This window comes from Lichenostomus cassidix, chromosome 4 (assembly GCF_008360975.1).
Source record: "Lichenostomus cassidix isolate B80296 chromosome 4, HeHo_3.0, whole genome shotgun sequence".
Lineage (NCBI taxonomy): Eukaryota > Metazoa > Chordata > Aves > Passeriformes > Meliphagidae > Lichenostomus > Lichenostomus cassidix.
Genome location: NC_139484.1, coordinates 71228639 through 71245985, shown reverse-complemented (window position 1 = coordinate 71245985; position 17347 = coordinate 71228639). Strand labels below are relative to the sequence as shown.

The following is a 17347-nucleotide window of genomic DNA, read 5'->3' as shown; positions in this document are numbered from 1 at the left end:
TATAAACATTTTTTCACAACTGTTAAGTAAGTTTTTGAAACACTGACAGAAGTAGTAGCTGCCCAGGTGACTACTATTTAGCTCTACTTTTAACTCATTTATGATACATCAAAAGGGCTGTAGCAACAGCCTACTTTTATCATTCCTATTTAGCTAATGATCCATAAGGTCCACCTTTTCCAAATTCATTGATTTCCTGAATGCAGTTTTTCCTCTTGTGTATGACCTACATTTATTTCATTGCATTTGGCCATATTGAAATATAACTTCTGCTTTAATGATGTGACTCTCTAGGTTTCATATAATTTACTATTATTGTGATAACAGTGATTACTGTTCTGTCATTTTTTGACATCCACAATTTTCTTCAGCCAAAAGTGTGTATTTTTTTCCCACATTTCTTGTAAAGATACTAGATAGCATTGAAAGAATAGCAAAGACACTTGGAATTACACTGAAAACATCCACATTAAATGCTATGTCCAAGTTTTCAGATGTCCCAGTTTTTAATTTCTTTATATGTTTACTAACTTTGTTCTGCTTTTGTGGCTGCTATTGAGTAGTCCTCAGCTAGTCCTCTTCATGTACTTATTGGGAGGTTGATTAGCTATGAATGCTATTTGTTGGTGTAAATATCAGATGGGACTCTCCTTGTGACCTGTGCAGTGGCATCCTGAAGCATTCATTCCTATTTTCCTCTCCTTCAAAAAAAAATCAATGTTTGATCTGTTTTTAATGTATTGCCTCTCTTAAAATGACCAAAGATGATATTGCAGAGTTGTTAATTTTACTTTAATGTAATATACAAAATATCCATTCTAAATTGCAACTTAATACATTTTACATAAAATCCAATGTACAGCATCTCAAATTTGTTTAAATAGTATTATAAACATAATTTTAGGGAAGAGTCAGTTCTGGAGTGATGCAGTCTTTTGTTAATTACAGTTCATTTTGATATCCCTGCTGTTTGTTAAAAAATACATCTTAGCTTCTAGAAATGTTCTTACAAGCTCAGATCTGGTTCCAATCAAAGCAAGAAGGAACTCACAGATTTTTTTTATTTTATTTTTATTTCAACTTCATGTTCCCCAAACAGCTGAATAGAATCTTGTGCTGGGGCCTCCAGTTTGAATGTCATTTGGCATCTGCTTCAGAGCTCATCTTCATCTGATAAAGCATCAAGGTAATCTGTGTCAACATATAGGAGAAATCCAGAAAACAAACTGTCTGCCCACGTTGGATCAGAAAAGAGACCATTTTGATCAGTGTAGAAGATCTCAAGCCATACTTCATCTTCTGGCTGAAGGTAGATCACTGTGGACCCAGAAGCTACATCGTGGTTGCCAGTGTTGGCATCAAAAGTCTTGATCCGGTACTTCCCGTTGTGAACCAGTCCAATAGCAAGATGCTTGTTTGCTAAGGTGATATCGTAAGAAAAATAATAAATCCCTGGGATGGCACAAATGAACTTTCCTGTGGACGGGTTGTAATGCTCCCCCTCATTGAAGAGGACTTTATTGAATACAATTGGTAATCTTTCCTCTGGGTAGCTTGTGGTGATGCCAACAGAAAAGGCAGATTTCAGCACTATCTTTCCACACTTACAGACCCCGGGTGCACCTGGCTCTCCTTGGTCTCCTTTATCTCCCTTTGGTCCAGGTGGCCCAGCTGGACCTACTTCACCTTTGGCACCAGTCAATCCTTCAGGTCCTTTTTTACCAGACTCACCTTGGTCTCCTTTCTCTCCAGCTGGTCCTAATGGTCCAGTCTTTCCTCTTAAACCTTCAAAAACATTTTAAGTTAGTTAATCGTTGCACATATCACCTCAGTAAATGATTGTGTGGGCTACTGTGTGTGCCTGAACAAACAAGAAAAACATGGTCAGAATTTCAGAATATTTCAGAAATACTTTCAAAATCTTCTAGTAAGTTTGCGAAAGGAATGGCAGCTTGAAACAAATGACCAGGCTTCACAGCCTGCAGGTCCTTTTTTTCTATATTCCTAGTTTTCTTCATATGTCTTGATTACACAATAAAGAATTTTATATGCAAGCAGTCTACTGCTGCCTGAACTACAGGCACTACTGATGGGAAGGACAGCAGCACAGCTACCTATGTAATGATACTTGAGCACTAAATATTTCCTACAATTAAAACATTTTTAGTGCATACCTAACTACCTGCTAATCTTTTACTCCTGGCTAGTGACACAGGTGACACTATTTATTTGACACCATACATCTTCATTCTTCCCAAATTTTTTTCTTAGCATCTATGTGAAGGAAGGTTGTACATTTGCATTTCTTTACCCTGACATTGGTGTGTGCATATTAGACATAACTAAAGTAGATCTGCCTACTTTCTTTCTCTCATTATATTTACACATGCATCACACTTAAACCCACACAGGCACATACAGACATTCATCATTATACATATATATACATATGTATAACAGGAATGATGAAAGGCCTTGCTTTTGTGTACTACTGTGTTAGGTTACACAAATATTCAATACCTGCACTCCCTTTTTCACCTTTTTCTCCCTTCCTGCCATCTCTACCGTCTCTTCCTGGAAGACCAATGCGACCATGTGGCCCTGGGGATCCGTTGGCTCCAGGGGGCCCTGCAGGACCTGGTAAACCTGGGATGCTACAGATATATCTGGTGTAGTAATTTTCTCCTTTGGTCTGGCTCTGAAGAGGTTGTTCGCTTGTATAGATGGCAAAACTTGTAATGTACAGCAACACAAACATCCTCAGATCTGGAAAGAAAAAAAAAAGAATAAGACACTCTAGTCATATGCAAATGGCTCTGAATATGCAAATAAGTGTGAAACTGTGATGTATTATGTACAGGTAGAGGTGCAGGGCTCGACCTGGGATTTCTGCGTTACCCAAATACATGTAGGAGAAAAGGAGGAAAGTCTGTCAGGTTGGAGCTTTTTCTGGTCACTGTACATGTTGTTGTATGTCTTTCAAGTAAGTAGCTGTAGACTGACATAGTGTAACTGGTGAATATCAGCGTTTTGGGGCCAAATGTTGACGCGTGAAAAAATAATCTGGATTTTTTCAATGCAAAGGCTGCATAGTTTATTTTGTCTTTGGGCCCTGCATAAGCTTTACAGAGAAAAGCCCTCTTGCTGGAGGGAGTTAGTTTGTGCTAGAGGGGGATGTGTCTGTAGGAACAGTGCCAGTGTCTTCCAGTGAGGATAAAGCTTACACCTTCATTTCATCTTGAAATTTGCCCTTATGGTGGCAAATGGATCTCCAATTTAAGTAACTGCAGCAGAAACTTGCTGAGGCTGCAGAAAGCATGGCAGAAAGAGAGCTACAGCTTCAGTGCCTCTTGGAAACAGCACAAATAACCACTTCACCCTAATCGGTCAGGTGGAGGCAGGCAGCTGCCCTGCCCTGCAGGGGATGGTGGAGTGTGAATGGGCTGCTAACAGGTTGGGGTTTTTAAACCTGGCTTGGGCTATCATATGCAATGAGCTGTGTTGCAATATATTGCAAGTAAATTGTTTAAATCTTTATATATATTATTTTGGTATTTTCATAAACTATTGGATGGAAATTAGATTTCTCTTGTCCACTGTATACTGGGATACTAAAGAAAAGTAACTGTACAAACAGTGACATGCTGAGTAATTGCAGTACCTGATATACAAAGGTGTCTTAAATTAGTGTTGCATTAGCAGAGAGTCCCTCATGGGTCAGGTGAGAACCTGCAAGTCAAGCTGTGTTTTCTAGTTCCTTTGCTGTCTTCTCAGATAACTTGTGTGGGTTTTGTTGGACTTGTCCATTCCTTCAGAGCTAATTTACAGTGTTCAAGGGAATCAGAGTCCACTGGTTTCTGTGGAGAGAAAAAGAAGAAATAGAATAGGTGATGAAGAAAAATATCTGTGAAATGAAGTCTATCTTTTTTTTACAGTGAATCACAGAATCATGGAACCATTAAGGTTGGAAAACACCTTTAAAATAAGATTATCAAGTCCAACCATCCACCTAACACCATCACCATGTTCACCACTAAGCCATGTTACATCCACATATTTCTTGAATACTTTCAGGGATGGTGACTCTGCTGCTTTCCTGAGCAGCCTGTTCCAATGCTTGACAACCCCTTCTGTGAAGAAAGATTTCCTGCTCCCCAATCTAAACCTCCAGGGCCACAACTTGACATCATTTCCTCTCATCCTGTCACTTGTTCCCTGGGAGAAGAGACTGACCTCCACCTGGCTACCACCTCCTGTAAGGTACTTGTAAAGAGTGATATGGTCTCCCCTGAGCCTCCAGGCTAAATACCCCCAGCTCCCTCAGCTGCTCTTCATAGGACTTGTGCTCCAGACCCTTCATCAACTCCTCTGCCCTTCTCTGGACTTGCTCCAGCTCCTCAATGTCTTCCTTGCAGTGGGGCCCAAAACTGAGCACAGGATTTGATGTGTAGCCTCACCAGTGCAGAGTACAGAGGGACAGTCACTGTCCTGCTCCTGCTGGCCACACTATTGCTGATCCAGGCCAGGTGCCATTGGCCTTCTTGGCCCCCTGGACACAGCTGGCTGATGTTCAGCTGCTGTCACCAGCATACCCAGGTCCTTTTCCACTGGGCAGCTTTCCAGCTACTCTTCCCCAGCCTGTGGTGCTGCCTGGGATTTCAGGACCTGGCACTTGGCCTTGTTGACCATCACAACTGACCTCAGCCCACTGACCAACCTGTCCAGATACCTCTGCAGAGCCTTTTAATCTAGAAATTGTTATTCTCATTCTCCTCTTCGTGATACTGATTTGAATTATCTGATTGATTTTAAACCCCAAGCCACTACATTTATGTGCAGTTAATGATATTTCAACTGAGATATGGATGGCATGGTCAGATCTATGCAGCAGGAAAAGATCAGTATATACATATACATATACACATGCATATACACATACACAGTCTTTATGAAGAATCTTTTATTTTACAGAGTAGAAAATTAGAAACTGTTATGATATCAGTGTTAATGCTAAAAAGACCATGAAAATATTGTATTTGCAGAGAAATAAACAATGTTCCAAAGTTCTATTCAGTGATATATATTCTGCTTTTCATTTTAGACATCTTACATCAAATTGGCAGAAACCAAACTATTAATTTTGCTGTCATTTGATAAAGCCTTACCATACAGTCAGGCACAGCAGTCTCCATGAATGGATTAGCATATGAATGCCTAACATTACAGCAGAGCAGCAAATGATAATTCCAAGGCAGTTGTTAGCTACAAGCACAAACTTCACAGTGTCATTTGCTCTGATGTACTACTGAGTGTACTCAAATAAAGCTCATGGATTTTTATAGGAACTAAATCAGAGACAACAAAGCTCTCTGCAGAGAAGCAAAGCTTTAAACACTTAGCCAGGAGGAAACAGCTTGGAGGGACTTCATGCTTAAGGCTACATATGCATTTTACACGAGGCTGATGGATAAGAAGCAGACATGACCTAAGGATCAAGGACAGGGAAAAAACTTGCCTTTCGCCAGATGAAAGTCTGAATCAGTAGGCTGGATGTTCTCACACTGTGTTGCATATAAGACAAGCAAAAACAATCTCAATAACTGCTTGTTTTGCCTGTGTCAAGGATCTTTTACAAATCAGAGTAAAAACCTTCACACAGCTGCTCCTCTCACTTGCTGGCCAGTAACTTATTGATGTGTGAAACTGTCTCCAGCTCCCAGACCTCCCCTGCTGTTCTTCTCATGTGCCTACAGGAAATTAATTAGTCTGGGACATGTATTTCTGAAAAGACCATGGGAAAAATGTCATTTGGAGAAGGTGAGGGGAATGGCATTGTTGAAAAAGGGATGTGCCTGAGATGGCTGGGACACTGTGTTTGGAGAACTAGTTTGGGAAGGAAAAGGCAAAGAGGAGAATATATGGAGCTTTCATCCATGGTTTGGGGATCTTAAAGAGTGATGGGGGTGTGTAGCTGAATGGTGGGACTGCAGGAAGGGGAACAGAGCTGGGCTTGGGAGGAAATGGTGATAATGTCACGGTGATGATGTTTACAGACCTGAATTTAATCTTGGGGGGGAACACAGAAAGCTGCTTCCAACAGTGGTAGCCAAAAAATGACATTCAGGAAACCATGCTTCAAGCCAGAGAAACAGGACTTCTCTTGCCCTTTAAATCCAGACTCTTGCATTTCTTTGTGCATAGTAATAGTCATTTTAAAAGGGAGGGGGGTGCTTGTCTGTTTTTGCAGTCTCTTGGAAAGTGAGAATCTCCTCAGACCAAGGAAGGAAGTACAGTGTTGAACCCATGGCCCTGTTTGCCTGTGGGTGCTCTGAGCCACTGAAACATTAAAGGTGAAAAAAATGTGTGGCCATGGCTTTTGAAATTTCAGGTTGACTTAGGAGGCCAAAATCAGAGATTTGAGTTCATGGGGGTTTATGAAGTTAGAGGGTATAATAGAACTCCCAGATCACTTTCTCAGTAGCCACCTACATTGCAGTTAAATATTTGTTCACAGAGAGTTAACTGGGAGGCAGAATGTGAATCTGAATAACTAACACTTTGTTCTTGGCTTCTGGTTGTCCTTTTCAAAGATAAAAACTTTTGTCCATAAACAAGGGTAGGAAACAAAGTAATTCATATTCGCCAAGTGATTTTTCTCCAGGGAAAAACATTTGAGGAGTTCAATGTATTTTTCCAAAAACTGAAATCCAGAATAAGCACATGTTATTCTTCTTCAGAACAATAACAGAAATCTTCATCATAGCCATCACCAAAAATAATAATGAAAATTATATAAACACAGGGTTAGAATAATGTTATTGCAAGTTTAGGAAATGGCATTTCAATAGGTTTAAAATCCACAAGGTAGAGCAAGAGTGCACAACAAGGCATTCATTGGAAGATGATGGACATACTGATCAGTTCTAGTCATAGGGTCATAGGACGGTCTTTGTTGAAGGGACCTTAAACATCATCTAGTTTCAGCCTCCCTGCTGTGGGCAGGGACACTTCACTAGACCAGGTTGCTCAGAATAGTTTCTGGAACAGATTTTCCAAGTGAGTGGCAGATTCATTTGTTCCATCACTATTCTTAAAGTCATCTCATTCATTTGATATTGGAAAAACATTCAAAAGCTTTTTTGCACCTTGTTGCAGTCAGTTAAGGTGGCAGAGCTAAAGAATCAAAAACAGTGTGGCCAGAAGGTCAAGGGATGTGCTTATGCCCCTCTGCTCCACTCTCATGAGATCCCACCTAGATGCTGTGTCCAAATCTGGGATCCTCAGTGCAGGAAGGACATGGACACATTGGAGCAGGTTCAGAGAAGGCCACAAAGATAATCAAAGGTCTGGAGCATCTCTCCTATGAAGACATGCTGAGAGACTCAGTTCTTAAAGGTGGTACTTATGAGAAAGATGGTGATGGACTTTTTATTAGGGCCTGTTGTGATAGGACAAAGGGCAATAGTTTTAAACTAAAATAGGGTAGATTTAAAATAGATAGAAGGAAAAAATTTTTTATAATGATGATGGCAAAACACTGGAACAGGTTGTCCAGAGAGGTGGTCAATGCCCCTTTCCTGAAAACATTAAAGGCCAGGTTGAACAGGGCTCTGAGCAAAGTGATCTAGTTGAATATGTGCCTCATGAGTGCAGGGGGCTTGGACTGGATGACTTTTGACGGTCCCTTTCAATACAAGCTATTCTATAATTCCATGATCTCTCTTGAGAACTCTGTAAGTTAGATCCCCATTGAAGCCAGGTGCTCAGCAGAGGGTCTTTATCATCAAGCCATTAGGAAATCTCATGTATTACTGGTATACTCAGACTCTGTCATTAACATTTTTTTAAACTTAGAAATCAAGGGATTGTAACCAATTCCCAGATTTGAGACTTTCTGGGATGTGATCGAAACTTTCTCACTTGATCAACTATGTAGGGCTAATTCTAAAATTTAGTAATTGGCATTGTTTTGAAACAAGCCTAGAAGATTTCCCATGAATCTGTTATAAATAAAAGCTGGGTCAAGTACCGGTAGCTATAAATCACAAGCTACCTGGCCGTGTTCTTACTTTTGTCTTGCCTTTGAATTCACTTCCAATACATACATACAGCAGTTTAAGAAGTAGAAGATGTGTTTTAACTTCCTTGTGCACAATGATGTGGATGAGGAGTTGTGATACTTGGCCCTTTCTCTCTGCAGCCCTGGCAGTTGGTTAGTGGTGAAGAACAAGATAATCTATGCATCCTCTGGCTTTCCAAAAGCAAAGGCCTGTATTACCTCACATCATTACCATGGATCCTCACTGTGAGATGCACAGATCTCCCCCAACTCTCCCATCCAGGAACTGTGGTGAGAGAAACAAGGTGATTAAGGAGGTGATAAGTCAGGATGAGAAGCAGAGAGAGAGACACCTTCAACAATTTGTTTGAAATCTCACTGGCTATGCCAGTCTTTTCCCTCTCAAAACAGGATCCACATGGTCAGCTGTGTCCACATGCCTTAAGGGTTCAAACCTACCACTCAATCTGCCACCACCACTTACCTTCCTACAAAGCCTCAGAAACAGTGGCTTCTGGTTTGGCATACCACACTGTAGTTTCTTTGCTCTGTATGATTTTTTATGCCATTTAAAATATGAATCTTAATGATGGATTTTTTTTTCCCATGGATTTTACAATGATTATCCACCTTCAGCTGGCCACAGCTTTATGTATATCCCAGCTTGTTTTGTGTTATGGGGGCTATGCTGGACCTCCAGAGCTCCACCTGTAAGACTACCCCTTACTCTAATGAATTAAGACCACAGCTGGCCACCACCACACTGCTTGGGTTAGCTACACAATCCAGCAATCTTCACTTGGCTTTACACTGTTTCGTTTCCCTTGTGTAAGAAGGGAAAAGTGACCCAACAGTTTTTGAGCAATCAGAACTTCTGATTTCCAGTACCAGAATGGCTGATGGCACCCAAAGGAATCAATCAGCCAGTGGGAAGCAACATTAGCTCAATATTTCCTTAAAATCCTGAAAGGCTTCATTAGCAGTGCTGACATTTAACAGTCTCACTCACTTAAGTTTGTATTCAGTCATGTTTGAACAATCTTCTTCATAACTATGTCGAATGCAGTCAGATTCTTCAACCATGACTCAAGCCTTCATGAAAAATAGAGTGCTTGTAATCAAGGCCAGGAGTTTAATATGTTTGATTTTCAAAATATCAAAGGAGTGGAAGCAATTTTATTTCTCAGTGTCTTACTTCAAATATAGTCTCTCCAGGTATTTCCATTATCTGGAAGGTTGTTTTTCTGAAAAATACCCAAGAACCTGGTCAAAGTGTGTATTGGTGAGATAGCTTGACTCAGCTGGGGGGAATTTTAACAAGAATGCTGGCAGGCAAAGCAGTTTCACTGCCAGCTGTACCAGAACACACAAATAAATATAACCTGACAGAATTTGTTTTGACATTAAGCCAAGAAGTGAAGTGAGGCCAGTTGCTTACAGTTGGCAAATAACATGGAGACAATAATATGTTTGCTTGCAGTGTTGAGAAAAATGGCCAAGATTTAACATTGGAAGACTCAGGGTATGAGTGTCCCTACACCTCAGGTAGAGGCTTATTCGAAATGTTTTCCCCATTTTCTAAAAATAAAACAAGAAAAAGAGACAGGAGCCATAAATGAAAAACTGTCTTCAGGGATGACCTACAATTTGAAGGGTTAGTTATGAATCTGGACTGGAATACAGCATATGGAAGTCTGTAGGCATCTAAAGATGTGGATAGATGCCTAGAGCAATGTGCCCATCTCCTGTGGAATGCCTTTCAGTTCAAGCAAACTTCTTCTTGGTTCCTCCCCAGCCCTCACCAGGAAAATTTCCATCTCCTGTCTTGGATCATTCTGCCTTGCTGACCTTGTGATGATAGAAGAGAAATAGAGAACAGGCTGGGAAAACCATTTTGGATGGCCTGGAAAGAGGAAAAGCAGGGTGCAAAAATAAAATGTCAAACTGCTAGGCACATGGGGCCAAATAAGAGCAAAAGTCACAGATTGTTGCCACAAATCATAGGGGACAGACTTCCCCTGCTTTATGCCTTGTGCTTGCTTGTGTTCCCACCTGGACTTTGTGAGTAGAAGTCCACAGAGAACTCCCCTCATGAGAGCCATCACTTTGTACTTGAGTGACTGATGGAGAACAGCCAGCAAAGCAAGAACTGATTTGAGAACTTCACTGGATGTACAGTGGAATATATTGCAGTCCCTGAACATAACTTAATTTTCATGCCCTCAAGGTAAATGTTGTTTATTAGATCATGGACACCTCTGACAATGTATTCTCCTTCACCAATTGCTCCCTTGGTACAGCATAAGGCACCAAAGAACAGTGTTTACCATGTAGGAAGAACAAATGAAGAGAAGAAAGCTTCCAGACCCTTGAAAGGATACTCCTCCTCCAGCACATTGTTTTGTTCTGGAAGTTCATCAAATGATATCACCCTAGCACTGTGCCTTTCTGGGAACTGTGGGGAAAAGCAGGCATCCAGTCAGGGACCACATTCTGCATTGAACTAGGCAAAGACCAAAGGAGCAGTTTAAATGCTTAGACAGGACTAAGCTGTTTTGTTTTTCCTGAAGCAAGTTGGGGAAGGTGCCCATAAACTTCTCTGGCAGAGGAGCAGTGAAGGGTGTGAACTGGGGCAGGGAGCAGTCCTGTTCAGCTGAGTGGCAATCTGTTGTCTCAGTTCTGCTGTACGTGGAAGAGGATATCTGACCATGGCTTGACGTGTAAATTTTTTCAAAAACAGTAATAATGAAGATAGCAGTGCTTTTAGGTGTACAGAGGGTACACTTGCAACACAGCAAGCTGTTAGCTTTTCCAGGAGGAAAACTGGAAGTTTTGCCTACCTGGGCAACACAGATGCTCAGGATAGCATCGTGAGACTCAGGCTATGCACACCTGACTGGCTCAATGCCTGAGCAACCTGTGGCCATGTCAGCGCTGGCAGCTTTCTTGCAGGACTACATCCACAGGGCACTGCAGTATTCCCTGCCCAGAGTTAGCTGCAAGGTCTCCATCTTCTGACCCTTGGTATAATGTTGGCATGTTCAAAAGCAGCAAAGATAGAGCCTCCACAAGAAACTGAAGTCAAACCTAAGAGAGAGGCTGTGACTGTGAATCTGAATCTCACAGAGGTATGGGTGGCTCTGTCTCATTGGCACAAATGATAAATGCATTTAAAACCTAAAGTTTTAGTGTAAAGTAGTGGGGCTTGAACTTCTGAAAGCCTAAGGCATTTTGAAGTGGCGTGAGAGCTTTGAAGCCTCATGTGCTTTTCAAAATGCCACCAACCTTAGCCTGTGTCCCCTGCCTCTGGGACTGCCAGGCTCTCAAGTCAACCCTGGTGGTCTCCACTTCAGTGTTCCAACTTGTCAGTGAAAACCTGGCCTCAAAATCAGCATACTTTCCTCACTCTGGCTCTTCTGAGAAAAGTCCTGTTCTTGTGGAGGGAGTCTACCTCAAAGCTATTACTTCAACAGTATTACTTCCATATTTATATTGGAATAGAAAAACGAGAATTTGGCCTGGTTTAGTCACATGTGCGATTGTTATGGTTAATGTCAGATTCAGGAGATTGGAGCCTGGAAGATGTAAAAATAGAATAAAATTTATGTAATGTCTGCTTTTGGGTAATAACAGGTTTTTAAAGTATGCTTCTTCCTGATTACATCAAACCTTTTATTTGCAGTAAGGCTGACCTCTTTGTGAGACAGAAGGGCATACACATCAGAAAGACAGCTCTAAACAGTTTGGAGCTGTCATATAAAATTCCATTTAAATTCTGTATGGTCTGATATTTTCTTCCTGAAACAAAGAGTTCTGTGTCCATAGAAAAGCAAAAGGGACAATGCACCCTTCCTCCCAGCAGACTTCCCAGGAGTGCCATGTCCACCCAAGCCTACCCTCAGTACCTCTGGCACCCAACTGGTACCCAGCAAGCCCTCGCTCAGGACCTGCATTTCTACTTGATTAGGCTGATGTTCTACAACTTCATATCTTGGGGAGGTTCTTGTGTTGGGCAAGGGCTGGCTGTTCCCTGGGACTGGGAGCGATGGAACTCCCAGGGAACTGGGTAACAAGGCAGGATCTCACCAGCCAGAGCCCAACAGGGGTCAGGGCAGCCTGGAGGTGGCCAGAGGCAACCCCAGCATCCGAGGCCAGAGCAGAATATCAGCTGGTGGATGGGGTGAGCTGGGTTGAAATAGTGTCCTGGGCAGGGCAATGGGACACTGCAGGATAGGCTGGCAGGGATTTCAGGGATGTCACTGCCTGCAGGTTATTGCAGGACCTCTGGGAGGTTGCAGGTTGTACTTACTCAGAGAGGAAGAAAGCTCTGTGATCCCAGTCTGGCAGCATAAGTTCACTCAACACATATGGAGTTAACAGCTGTCAGCACAAGGCATTTGCAGGTTTGTTTAATACCATATGGGTCTTTATGCCTTTCCCCACTGAAGCATTCACTGAGCCACGTAGACAACCTATGTCCTTCAGAATTATGTCTTCCATCCGTCTCCTGATGAGAGCCATGTTGGACTGTTTGGATTTGCAGACTCTCAGTCCAAGTTGTTTAGAGTTTGTTTAATACGTGAATGCCATGTATTGTGAAGTGTCAAGCTTGCTTATTTGAAAAAAATATTTGGATTGTTCTTACAACACATTGTAAAATCTAAAATATATTTTAAGAGCTCTTTCATGTTGAAATAACACTGACTTTTTTTTCCTCTGTATTTCTGATTTGGACAATTCAAGCAGGCAGTTTTAAATTTTCAAGTAAAAAGCTTATGAAGAAAACAGAAGTATTATCTCATTTATTTGTTTTCTAATTTGTACAAAACTCGAAAGTGAAAAACTCACACTGTTATATAGAACTCTGGAGAGTGTATCCATCTGTTTGGTTAACTACTATAGCCTACTATATATCCTAATCACAGTATGTCCTGACAAGTCTTTAAAAAGGGTTTAATAAGCATAAGATACTGAGGAGAGGAGAGGAGAGGAGAGGAGAGGAGAGGAGAGGAGAGGAGAGGAGAGGAGAGCTTTGTCTTCATTTGTTTGTTTGACACAAATTTGTCTGACACAAATTCACTTAGAAGAATGACAGTTTTTCTTGTAATATAACAACTTCAGTTTGATACACATAATCATTTGTCAGCCTGTTTTTGTATGTACTGAAATCAAATGCAAATCTCTCTTTTATTAGTGGCATTTGATCAAATTCACAAAGAGGAAGAAAGAAAACAGAGCAGAGAGTTTTCTTTCAGGAGATCTAATTTCCGTTCCTCGATCAGAATTGTCTGTTCTGTGGCAATTATTTAATCCTGCATGCTTCTATTTCTTCACCAGTGAAACAACAACATCAATACTATCAGGGGTAATATTGCTCTGCTGATAGAAAAGCAGGTAATTTCAAAAGCACTTTTCAGATTCTGCTTTCCTTAAGTAATTGTGAAGTGCCATTTTGTATTTCAAATCAATTCTCTCATGGGAGACTAAAATGGATGAAGTCAGCATAATTCTTGCAGTTTTTTCATTACAGTGCAGATGAGGTCTAGCATCTGATAACCGGTCATTTCTGACAGAAGGTGTTTTCTCACTTAAGTTCTTGCAACAATAATTGGACTGGTTTCTTTTGAAATCCATCCTGTCTGGGAAGTGTTTGTTTCCTTGAGTTCCTCCAGGGAATAGCACAGAAAAGCTGCAGCTGTCAGTCAACATGCCACTCTTCAGCAGGGAAGTCTGGCCTTTGTCTGGTAAGGTGCAGACTTTGCCTTGCATGTGGTGGGATGTGATTTCAGTGCAGCCTCCATGGGACATAAGTGTGCATTCCCAGATGGTCTGAAGGTCACAGAGTGTTTAGCAACCAATTCAATCTCATTTTCACTTTAATTTCCCCTGATCTCAGTCTGTCAACAAGTTCCACCTAACCTTGAATCACAGAGTGTTAGAGTCACCTTAGGGTGTCCCCAATCCATCTGGTCTTGCCCACGTTGATTGAGATGCCACAGTGTAGCAAACAGCATGGCTGGAGCCATCTGACCCCACAGAGCAGCATCAGTCTGCACAGCCAGGGTGCCCATTTGGGTGACCCCAAGCTGAGTGATGCACTGTGCCCGGGGGGTGCCAGCTGGCTTGTCCAGACACAGCATCACAGGGCTTCCCTTGGGGAAGGAGGAGACAGGACACATAGGTGGCACAGAGTCACATCCATGGGTGACAGTCTTGGAGTGCAAACACAGCCCAAGGTAGGGATGTGTGCTGGGTTGTGCCAAAGCACACATATTGCTTACAAAGAGAAGTGATTCTAGAGAGCCCTCTTCATAATTCCATAATTAGTGAATAAAATTCTCCATTATTTTAGTATCTGGAGTTTTGCTCAAGCTTCTCTCGAGTATCTGTGGATATAATTTACAACGATGACAATAAACTCAGAGTTATTTTGCTGTTGCAACTCCATGGCAGCAGACTGCCATGAGCCTTTTTGCATTTTAAACAGTGACCTTGATTTGAATTTATTTCTTTAGAAATTCTGGCTAGTCTGAGACCAGCAGTATGCCAGAATCACTTCTAATCATCTGTCCCCCAGAAATTTCCTTACATAATTGTTAATACAAATAAAATACATATAAAAAAGAGGAGTCATGCAGGGCTTAGAACATATCAGCTTCAAATTTCCATCAGGGTAAAGATATTTGCAATTTCCACTTTAATGGAAACCTACAGAGATTCAGAACATATTGACTTGCAAATAAATTTGAAATACATAAAACATGGAGAAGCTTTCTCTTGCCTTGGTTAAAATGACCTTTCATTTCAGTGATAAAACTATTTAAGTTTTATGGCATGGAATCAAGATGTAAAACTGAAAAAATTTATTATAATTTAAAGTCTTTCAGATCAGTTCAGGCAGTCGCTTTTCCCTCAGCCAAGGCATATTTTCATCACAGACAAATATGTGTGTGTGTACATGTGTGTGTGCATGCATGCACATATATGTCTTTACATTTACCAGTTAAAGGAGTCTTGTTTTCATTTAGCTTGTCTTCAGTGCCCTAGAGTGTAGTGGATACATTTTATGTCAAATATATTATTAAATATATATATTTTTTCTCTTTGACTTTGACTGATGGAATTAATTTTACTTTAATACAGATCTATTCTCTGATGGCCTAAATTAACAATGTACTTAGATTTGTTTCTAGCTGATAAACAGCAAGCTGACACATAATGAGCTGTTTTGTTGGTTTTAGGTATTTTTCTTTGTTTTAGGTATTTTCATTGGGTACTGTCTAATGTTCTGGTTTGATATTTGTGATTTGGTTTATTGCTTAAATTATCCTGTCTTGGACATGATAATTGCAATTGAAATCTATCCTATGCTCAAAAGTAATTTTTTCCTGCTTACAATTCTCCTTTTCTACCTGTGAGATGCCATGATTTCTTATGAGGCTTCTGTTTTTCCACTGTCTTTGGAAAAGTTTGAATATATGTTCGTTCAAATATATTTATATCTGTTTGTACACATACTGTAAAGCTAAAAAAAATAGGTCTCATAAATTTATCAGCTCATGGGAGAGAATATCAAAACACTTCATTTGGAGACAATTTTATTGGCATAGCTGCTCTTTTATGGTTTTCATCTATTCTGCTTATTTTGTTAGTGCAGGAAACCAGGTCTCTGCAGAAGTTCTTAGGCCACTGCTGTTCCTTCTCAATAAAATTAATTGGTGTCCCAACTTGTTCTCTTGGGGCAATTATGAAACCATCTGTAACAGTCATTTCATTATGTCTCTGTTTTGGGATTAATGTTACATGTGAAGGACTCTGGTAAATATGATCAGAAGCCCTTCTAGCCCTGTGCTCTGTCTTGGGCAGTGTCCTTGCTCTCTTCCCAGGGATGTGGGCCAACACAGAAGTGCTTTCCAGAAGGTTATCGTCCTGCTTCCTCTGCAGCTGAGGTCTTGCAAGCTGGAGATACTTTCTGACTCCTTGCTTTCTTGTCAGCCTTGTTGGATTCTTTATACATAAACTTGGAAGGAGCTTAAACTCTGGCTTTTCACAACATTTCTCATAATTGGTAAATTTGTTAAATTAATTATGCACAGAATGCATTTGTCCCCCTTAAACCTCTTTGTCTCCCTTAAATCTTTTTAACTGATAATTTCATTAGATTCCTTCTATTTCTTGCTTTAAGAGACAGTGATTAATCTGCTCATTAGTATGTTATCTTTCTCAGAAAAGCAGAAATATTTTGATGGCCACAGATTTTTCCTTGTTGAATATTATAAATTTGCAATTAAAAATTCTAGTCATTATATGTCCTTATATATATAATGTGTATATATATACATTATAGATATGTATATATAATACACAATATGTAGTATATTAACATTATTAAGCAAGATTCTGAATGACACACAAGAACAGCTTTCATGTTATGTCCTCGGGTCAGCACAAACCCATCATGTCTAACAAAAATGCAGAAGTACAGCTGCAAAAAATGCAGCTGCCTGAGTTGTGTTATCTGGCCTCTGCCCACTGTAACGATTGTCATTCTGCTAGACTTAAAAGCCAAGGAAAGTAGTATATATAATGTTTTTCTAGGTGATATCAGTGGCTCTGAGAGGAAGAAAAAACCCCTTTGAATTCATCAAAGCTGCATAAACTATGTGCTTGTCGCAAACAGCTCAAAGGACAGTCTTTCAAATACTCTGTAAAATACTGCTTTCATTGGCACACTTTTAACAAAACAAACATGATTTCTTAATACAGATGTGTCTCATTATTATACAAAACCTAGTTTTTTTGTTACTCTGTTTTAACCTCAGGCTGTCAGGTTGTGCAGGCTCTTGCTTTGCTCCTCACGGGTAGCCAGCTGCACACAGCGCTGTGACTGTGACTGCATGTGCTCACAGCCACAGTGCTGGCTGGGTTACAGCGTGGTGACACTGCCATTCCCTGCCACAGTGGCTTTCCCCCTCCTTCTCCTCCTGCTCCTACCAGCACAGAGCTCCCCTCTCTTTGCTGGACTCCCGACACTGCTGAGCTCTCCTTCCAGCACCAGGAGCCTGAAGACCAAAATCTGTCCTGCTCCCAACCACATGAGGGGAGGAGACCCTTTCCCCCTTTTTTCTCTGTCTATTGGGATGTGGATTAGTCTGGGTTTTTTGCTTTAATTGCTAGACATGAGGCTGAAGGTGAGTGCCTTTGGTGCACTTCTGTTCCTCCAGAACTTATATTCCTCCATGTCCATATGGGACAGAAAACGGCGCCTGTCCAAAAAGTGGCGTGGTG

At 40.9% G+C, this 17347-nt stretch overlaps 1 protein-coding gene across 4 annotated transcripts in view; it reads right to left on the bottom strand.

The window, feature by feature from the left end:
* Positions 1 to 770: 770 nt before the first annotated feature.
* C1QTNF7 (C1q and TNF related 7) overlaps positions 771 to 17347 on the bottom strand; it is a 50818-nt gene continuing 34241 nt past the window's right edge. For 2 of the 4 annotated variants that reach the window (XM_085059842.1, XM_085059841.1), the window contains exons 2-4: positions 3662 to 3857; positions 2521 to 2766; positions 771 to 1785 (exon numbers count right to left, since the gene is read on the bottom strand). In XM_085059842.1, the coding sequence (XP_084915968.1) occupies positions 1154 to 1785; positions 2521 to 2758 (870 nt within the window). In that variant the 5' untranslated portion in view covers positions 2759 to 2766; positions 3662 to 3857 and the 3' untranslated portion in view covers positions 771 to 1153. Of the gene's footprint in view, positions 1786 to 2520; positions 2767 to 3661; positions 3858 to 8278; positions 8351 to 17347 lie in introns of those variants that run through there. The other 2 variants (XM_085059843.1, XM_085059844.1) reach the window with 2 other exon arrangements.